The 9,197-nt window shown below is 37.9% G+C and overlaps 1 protein-coding gene across 1 annotated transcript; it reads right to left on the bottom strand.

The window, feature by feature from the left end:
- Positions 1-7,037: 7,037 nt before the first annotated feature.
- Positions 7,038-7,946, bottom strand: LOC130360925 (taste receptor type 2 member 39-like). The gene has a single exon (XM_056563479.1). The coding sequence runs from the start codon at positions 7,944-7,946 to the stop codon at positions 7,038-7,040; it is 909 nt and encodes a 302-aa protein (XP_056419454.1).
- Positions 7,947-9,197: the final 1,251 nt, after the last annotated feature.

Below are 9,197 nucleotides of genomic sequence, written 5' to 3'. Positions count from 1 at the left end.
GGAGTAAGGGGTTGCGCACACGGTGCTGTGTGGAAGAAGTGCGCATGTAAAGTAAGAGGGGAGGTGAACAGTACAGCGGAGCTACAAGCTGTGAAAGAAAGTACTGAAGTTAGCGCGGGGACTCCCTGTGCACGTGATCCAGAGACCCCGCCCACCGAAGCCCTCGGTCCCGCCTCGGCCATTTTTTCGGAGACCAACAAAGAGAGGAAGTTCAGCGCGGAAAAAGGCGCAGAGTGCGACAAAGGGTTGGAAGCTGTAAAGACCCGGAACAGTGCGGGACTTTGAGACACCATATTGCCAAATTGAAGTCCTATATAGAACTTCAGCTACCGATCAACGCACTCAAATTTCAATTAAAAGCCGTTGGGTTTCAAGTCACCCCCTCAAATTTGAAATCTACGCTCTCAAGTTCCAGATCAGAGAACAACTGCATATCTTCTGTAGACCTGGGAATTCGAGATCTATTTGGATAGGGGATAAGATGTCTAGGGGCGGAGTACCCCTTTAACCCTCCATGCCTGGGCTGCAAAATTAAATAAAACAAACTTTAACTCACCTGCCCATGTCCCCCCGTTTCCCCGATGTTGATATCTCGTTCTCCGGTCCCTGTCTTCTTCTGCTTTCAAAAAAAGCACCATAGTACTCCTTTAAGTGTGAAAAACTTGATGCCATCCATCTATTAATTGTGGGGTTCTATATCGTGGAGAACAAGTAAGATTAGACAGTTTAATACCTTTCTATCAGACTTAGGCTTTTCACACTACTGTCATGTCCCTGCCTTCTGACACCAGTTATTCTGCAAAAACAGCTCATGAAAAAATTGATGCAGTAAATGAACATAACGGATGAGAACGGATGACCAATGTCTGTTATTTTAACGGGCATCCTGTCAAAATAACAGACATGTGCCATCTGTCAAAATAACAGACATGTGCCATCACCCGTTATTTCATCCGTCATGCACTGTTATAATCCTTTGTTTATGTCTTTTTTAACCCCTTTGTAATCCCTTCTACCTGTGTCACTTCCTTTCAACTTCTAAAACTCTGCCTCCTACAACAAGACAAGGTAAAAAAAGGTTGACACAAAAAAACAACACCAGTCTGCATACAAGCATTGAGAGGGAGAGTGCTGTGGATTATCTTTTTCTACTTTTGTCCCTTGCGCTTAACACCATGTTCCCAGCCTGCATTCTTTACAGGTTCGAGGTCTTGCTGATGCGTGCCCAAAGTAGAAGGAGTCGCCGTCGCTACTGGATCCACCTGATTACCGTGGACCGCATGACATGTGCGGTGCATAGTCAACTGGATGTCGAGCTCTGTCAGCACCCTGCGAAGTCTGCAAACTATTTGCGGATGTCGGTGGCGCCTGTTTTGATGAGCTTCTTCATCGTGTATCTGACAGAATACGATGCCAGGACACCCATCTGCGTAGGAGCATCTCACCAGAGGTACGCCTCTTGTCACCCTAAGGTATGTAGCCATATTCCTGCTTTTTTCCATCTTTCTCTAATGTTTTGCTTAAATTACTTAAGAGATGTATTGTTATTACAGCTTCCTTGCCACCGGAGTGAGCTTCTCATCGCTCCATTTCCAGTTTCACCTTGGAATAACAACAATCTCAGGCATTGTACAGAACACCAGCAAGGCCCTGTGGGATTACCTTTTTGAGCAGCATCTTCCACATCCTTCAGCTCAACAATGGCTTGTCATGGCCTATACATTTTGGGAAGTCACAGTTTCCCAACTTTGTTGGAGCAGCCAATGGCAAACACATCCAGATACAGAAGCTGTCCAACACCAGGTCTGAGTTTTTCAACTACAAGAAGTACTTTTCCACCATCCTTATGGCAATTGTGGATGTTGAAAACAAATTTATTGCTGTGAACATTGGGTCATATGGAAGGACCAACACCACCCGGGTGTTCTAAAACTCGGCCATGGGGAGGAGGAAATATTCTGGGGAGATGGGACTTCCTGCAGCTATGCCCTTTCCTGGGACTGATGGACCTCCAATGCCTTTTGTTTTTGTTGGTGATGAAGCCTTCCAGATGTGTGTCAACTTGCTGAAGCCATACGCCAACCGCGGACTAAACCACCGCCAAAGAATCTACAACTACAGAGTGCCACGTGCCAGACGTTTTGTAGAGTGTGCTTTTGCCATTTTAAACAACAGATTGTGGATCTTTACTCATCAGATCCAATTGTCCCCAGCCACAGTGGATCAAGTGGTGAAGGCAGCTGTTATTCTCACCTACACAACTACATCCTAACCAAGAAGCGTCACCCCAGTGATCATGAAGAAGTGAAATAATCGCTATCCGGACAACAGTAGGCATCGAGATGATCAACTGCAGCTGTCATGCGGATGAGAGACAAATTTTCTGAATACTTCCTGACAGGACCTGGCAGGGTGGCTTGGCAAGATCGCATGATCTGTATTTTTGGACTGCTTTTTTCTCGATTCCTAAAGCCTTCATGGTGCTCATGTTTTTATTCCCAAGGATTATCTTCACTTAGAGAAAAGAGGAGGGGTACCTTGTACCCCAAATGTGACTCTCTCAAACTAGGGGGTAGAAGGTACCCTTACTCTTTTCTCAAAGCAAAGCCTTCATGTTGATTGTGTTTTTATTTCCAAGGATGTGTATTATCGACTGGGAGTCATAGTTTTGCAATAGCTGGGGGTACCCTGGTTATGAAACACTGTTTTAGGCTATGATGTACAGGGCTTTATGCCTTATTACTATAGGCTTAGTTTGAGAATCCTGAGTGTGAGTGTGATTCTATATTATGTATTTTCTATATATCTAGATGCAAACTGCACCATATACTGTGTTAACTGGTCTTACTGGTTTGTGAATTTGCTTATCGGCATTAAGGCTGTTGAGAAACATGGTATATAATCTAGCTGTTTCACATGGTACAATATAAGACTATAAGGCAGACTGTAATTCATTTTATAAGATAACATTAAAGTACTTGCAATTTTACATTGGCTAATTTACTGTACTAATCATTTTGTCTTATGTTGTTGTCTTTTTATGTTTTATTATGTTGTATTTGAGTTTTTAATTCTTTATATTTGTTCTAACATGTGTGTAAATGTCATTACTGCAGATACCAAACTGAGAATGGTCTATACGCAGGGCTGGCACTTCCTAGAGCGCCCTCTTGATGGGGGCGCCGCTCGCTCGCTGCCGGCATCCGAAGCACCCACCTGTCCAACATCCTGATATCGCATGCACCCTCATAAATCGGGAGGAGCTAATGGGTGGGGTCAAGGGAAAGCAAAATTAGCAGTATTTGCAATCAAATGATTGCAATAAGTAGTCCCCTATGGGGACATAAACAGTATTAAAAGAAAATAAATAAAAGAAGTAAAAAAATGTAAACAAAACCAAGTAAAAAAAATTGAAAAGAAGAGTTATGATTTTTAGAAGGTGAGGAGGAAAAAACAAAAATACAAAAATAAAATTGGCCAGGTCCAAACTTTTTTGTTATATAAACTGGCTCCAGAAAGTTAAACAGATTTGTAAATTACTTCTATTAAAAAACCTTAATCCTTCGAGTAGTTTTCAGCTGCTGAAGTTGAGTTGTTCTTTTCTGTCTGAAAACAGTGCTCTGCTTACTCAGGAACTGTCCAGAGTAGGAGCAAACCCCCATAGCAAACCTCTAATGCTTCAGACAGTTCCTGAGACAAGCAGAGGTGTCAGCACTGTTGTCAGGAAGAAAAGAACAACTCAACTTCAGCAGCTGATAACTACTGGAAGGATTAAGATTTTTTAATAGAAGTAATTTAAAAATCTATTTAACCCCTTAAGGACTCAGCCCATTTTATTTTTACCTTTTAGTTTTTTTCTCCTCGGCTTCAAAAAATCATAAATCTTTAATATTTTCTCCGCAGACTATTATGAGGGCTTGTTTTTGTGCGACCAGTTGTCCGTTGTAATGCCATCACTCACTTTACCATAAAATGTATGGTGCAACTCAAAAAATACTATTTGTGTGGGGAAATTAAAAAGAAAACTGCAATTTTGCAAATTTTGGAAGGTTTCGTTTTCACGCCGTACAATTTATGGTAAAAAATGACGTGTGCTTTATTATTTGGGTCAACACGATTAAAATTATACCCATGACATCATACTTTTCTATTACTGTTGTGCTTAAAAAAAATCTCAAACTTTTTAACCAAATTAGTTCCTTTAAAATAGGGGATTTTGAAGACCTATAACTTTTTCATTTTTCCGTATAAGAGGCGGTATGAGAGCTAATTTTTTTGCGCCGTGATCTGTACTTTTTATTGATACCATACTTGCTTATATAAATCTTTGAATACATTTTTTATAAAAAAGTTTTGAATAAAATGTTATAAAAAAAAGCAGCTATTTTGGACTTTTTTTTTTACGTTCACGCTGTTCACCGTACGGTATCATTAACATTTTAGTTTGGATATTTACGCATGCGGCAATACCAAATATGTATATAAAGTATTTTTTTTTTTTACACTTTTTGGGGGTGAAATAGGGAAAATGGGAAATTTTTATTGGGGGAGGGGTTTTTCAATTTTTTTTTTTTACTTTTATATATTTACATATTTAGACCCATAGGGGGACTATTTACAGCAATCATTCGAATCATGCTAATACTATTCAATGCTATGCATGGAACATAGCACTGATCAGTGTTTTCGTGCTCGATCGCAGACCAGAGCAGAAGACGCGTGGAAGGCAGCGGAAGTAGGTGAGGGGACCTACATCTGCCGTTCTGGATGATTGGATGGCCGCGGCAGCGCTGCGGGCATCGGATCATCCATTTTAGTGACTGCTATGCTGCAGATGCCGTGATCTGTATTGATCACAGCATCTGAGGGGTTAATGGCAGACATCCGCGCGATAGCGGATGTCCACCATTACCGGCGGGTCCCTGGCTGCTTTCAGCAGCCTGGACCTGCCGCGCATGACCCGAGCATCGCTCCAATGCTCGCGGTTGTACATAGGACGTAAATGTACGTCCTGGTGCGTTAAGTCCCAGCTCACCAGGACATACATTTACGTCTGCCGTTGTTAAGGGGTTAACTGTCTGGTGCCAGTTTGTATATACAAAAAAAAATAAAGGTTTTTCCTTGAATACCCCTTTAAGTCCAAAATGGGCATGTTAAGGTAGTAGTATGGGGTTACTGTTTACTGATATTATTGAGTCGCTGTTTGAAGATATTCAGTGATTGTGTGACAGTATTATTTGGTGACTTTTTTAAGGCTATTATTGTGTCACTCAATAGAAGTATTACAGAAATGCATCGTAGTCATTTGTAATCTCTATCTAGTGGTACTATTCCATTATTATAAGAAAATAATATTCATGGTATGTAACATTATTTAGTGACTGTACAGTGGTATACAGTGACTATATATGGGTATGTTATTGTTTTTGTATAATGACCTGGATCTTTAACAAGGTAGGACAGTTTATACTGTACATTTCTGTAATATACACTTTGGTCCACATTTACTGTCAGAAGCTACTTACTGTCAATTAATGCAGGATACCAAGCTGTGTGGTTGGTATCAGAGGCATAGTGGAATATTGGGCTGCCCCTCCAGGACCCTCGGTCCCTCTTAGAGCCACCTGTCCCTCTCCAAAATTAGGCACATTAAATCGGGGCATCCAACCCTTACACTGCTTCCCAGCAACTACAGTACCAACTGGATGTAATACAGTAGGCACCATACCATACCGCACTATACTGTACATCCTGACTGGAAGCACTGTATGAGCCATATCAATAGTTTAGCAAAAAAGAAAATTAGATGTTGATGGAACATTTAAAGATTTATTCAAAATATCATAAAAATATTTCAACCCAAATTAATTTCTTGTCAAAATGATAAATTTACTATTCAATTTCTACAATGACTGGACATAAAGTTACTGAATAAATGCATACAAAATAGGCTAAGCCAACAGCCAAGAATGACTTTGTTTTCTAAGACAGAGCAAAACATTCCACTTGATGATGAAACAATTGAAGCAAAAGATGTTCAAAGTGACAGAAAAAACATGAACAATAATAACGAACAATATTAACATAAAAAACTGCAAACACACTGTTATTTCTAATATAAAAATGGAATTTTAAGATTTTGTTACCAAACTTTTACTACATTCTTTTTGCTATACTATCCTATCTTTTCATTTCATACTAACAATGTATCTATGAAACCATTAAAGGAACAGTAAAAAGAAATTGGGGAGAGTTGGCATTCTGTAGCTGATCTCCCGGGCCACAGATAGTATTTTATATAATTTTATGTTTACTCAGATTTGATTGAAAGAAAACACAACCAGTGGAAACTATTTTAACTGTTTTCATTTGTTTCCTTTAAATTGTTATTTATTATTTTTGTAACCTAACAAGATACAGAAAAATACATGAAAACGACTTCTATTGAACTTAGTTAAAAAATTTATGAGAGTTTAGGGTCAGCTTTTAGTGACACAATTGTGGCATACTTTTTAAAAAAAAATTTTTTACATTTTTAATTTTTTTTAAACTATTTACAGCTAAAGCCTGTACAACCCCATAAATTGTGTTTTTATACCAATGCAATAGGTGTGTCTTTGGATTTTTTGCAAAACACAAACTGATTTAATATTAAAAACTATAATAATAAAAAAATTATATATATATATATATATATATATATATATATATATATATATATATATATATATATAATAGAATTGTATTTAGGTGAAATAATAATAATAATAATAATTATTATTATTATTATTATTATTATTAATTATTGTGTGTCTTAATTTTTTTATATTTTTTTCAAATTTTTAAAGAGTATAATATTTAAAATAAACTTAAATTTAAATACTAATGAATTAATTGTTTGTTAAAACTCGATTAGAGAGAAAGGTGCCACTTTTTATCGGTGCACCACAATTTTCCCCTGACATGCACCTAATTGATAAATAGAAAAACAAAAACGAAAAACAAAATAGAAAGTAAATCTGGCCCAATGAGTGTCATTAAGGGGATTGCCGCTTAGAGTTTCCCAACCAAGTACAAGAGAGAACAACACAGAAGAAAGTTTTTAACTCTTTGTTGCCAACAATTAACGCGATGGAGTGAAGACTTGGGTAGGCACAGATGAAAATAAAACAAATTAACCTAAAGGTGTCAGACTTCAAATTTAGAGTACTACAAAATAATATGTAAGCTACAAAAAACATAACATAAAACAGTATGAAAGAGATCATGTTCCGAATGACACTGAGGTGAACTTCTCGTTGAGAATGGCTGAAGCCGGAATCTCTGCTGTTCATGTTCCTGGTGTGTCTCAGGAGAGACACAATGATCAGGTAGATGGCAGCACAAAATAATGTGAATGGTATAATGGATCCTGCAAAGACGGTGATGAATAGGTGGACTATATTTACTTCCATGCTTCTACTTCCGGTGCCATTAACAACACGAATAGCAAAAATGACCCAGGTACAAGGCAAACTGGAAAGAACGGAGATGGCCAAAGAGATGAGGAGCAGCCAGTGGACCATTTTGGAGATCTTCATCTTGAGTCTCATGAAGATTCTGTTGCTGTAGTTTGTGATTTTCATGCAGTAGAACACACAAAGCACCGAGCCCCACCACAGATTGCAGAACATCAAGCACACAAGTAAAGTGTCTATGTATTGAGGATGAGAATCAACGTGAAACAGAGGCAAGCCAAACATTGTAAAGTAAACCTCTTTTGCAATTATACTTAGAAGTATGATCCTCACCAGCCCTAAGCCAGTAATAAGAACATTAATGGGCTGAACAGTTTGACCTTTCATCCACCAAAACAAGTTGGTTATGACAATAAATCCATTTAGCAGTAACCCAATGCCGATTATGATGGAAGAAATGGAGCAAATAGCTAATATTTTAGGAAGCATCTCGGATTTCAAGGGCTGTGTTCTTAGATTTCACGTAAGCAGTCAGCTCCAGATGTCCTACACTTATGGTGGACGAGTCAATCTGTATCTATGACTATGATGATACCAAAGTGAAATAGACATAGCGTTATTTGTTTGATATTTGCATAATATTTGTCTCCAAATCTATAAATAACCAATGTAACTATGTTCGAATGTGTCATGCATATTGACTTGCTGGAAAATATAAATATTTATTACAATGAGGCTGGGTTCACACAGGGTAAAATTAAAGCAGACAAATGGCAGTAAAATAGATATAAAAAGTAACCGTTTTTTTATTGAATTTACCTTTTTTTGTCTGTTTTTGAGTTTTTATGTCCTGGGGTCTGTTCAGACATTGGTTTTTATGTCTGAGCAGTTCTTTGTTTTAATTCTTCTTAGCCTTAGAAGAGTTAAGGTTCTCATCCTATTGCAGCTCAGGTGTGGCTTTAAAACCCTAGCTCTGCTGCACTCTTGTTGCTGGTGATTTGTGCAATTCTGTCAATGTCTGTATTATCATGCACCTTGTTTGTATATTGTGATATCTGAGTTTTTAACCATGATTAATAGTCTTGTTCATTGTAGATTTTAGTCTGAAGTACAATTGTCTGTTTTTAGGATTGTTGTATGTCCGTTCTGCTTTAGCCTTGTTTCTTAGTCCTTGTTCAGACTGTGATCATCCTGACCTGTGTCTGTTCACATTTTGAAGTTTGATTTTGAATATATCCTGTCTTGTATCATGAAAAAAAATTCCTGTCTAGTATCCTGAACAGTGTTCCTTAATGTTGTGGAGTTTGGTTTTCTTGTATCCGCTTTTATAGAGTTCATGATTGCTGATCTTTAGAGTTTATAGTACATGCACAGATCATAAAGTAGATGATCACTGATCAAGAGTTTCCACTGTGCTTTACCATTGGTCTATAGTGTCCTCTGAGCTTATTCACTGATCTGTGTCCTCTGAACTTAATCTGTTTATGTTAGTTATCTTAGTCCAGTGTGAATAGTGTCCTATGTTTCCTGATCTGTTTAGTGTTTAACATTCTGCTCTTCTATTCACCCCCTGCATTTCCTGGTTTCTGCTGTCTGCTTATTCTATACCTTGTCTAGTTCATTTATTCATATTTGCCGTTTATCAGGATTCCGGCTATTGAACTGTTTGTTAGTACACTATACTCTGCCCTGGTTATTGTATTTATATTCTGTCATTGGCTTTGTTCATTATTATTTGTT

The sequence above is a fragment of the Hyla sarda genome, chromosome 3 (genome assembly GCF_029499605.1).
Source record: "Hyla sarda isolate aHylSar1 chromosome 3, aHylSar1.hap1, whole genome shotgun sequence".
In the NCBI taxonomy this organism is placed as follows: domain Eukaryota; kingdom Metazoa; phylum Chordata; class Amphibia; order Anura; family Hylidae; genus Hyla; species Hyla sarda.
Note: the sequence above shows the minus strand (reverse complement) of the source record. Positions and strands in the feature narration are given on the sequence as shown.

What these genes read in the sequence shown, in the direction of transcription:
- LOC130360925 (XM_056563479.1), bottom strand. Translation starts at nt 7,946, where the DNA reads ATGCTTCCTAAAATATTAGCTATTTGCTCCATTTCTTCCATCATAATC.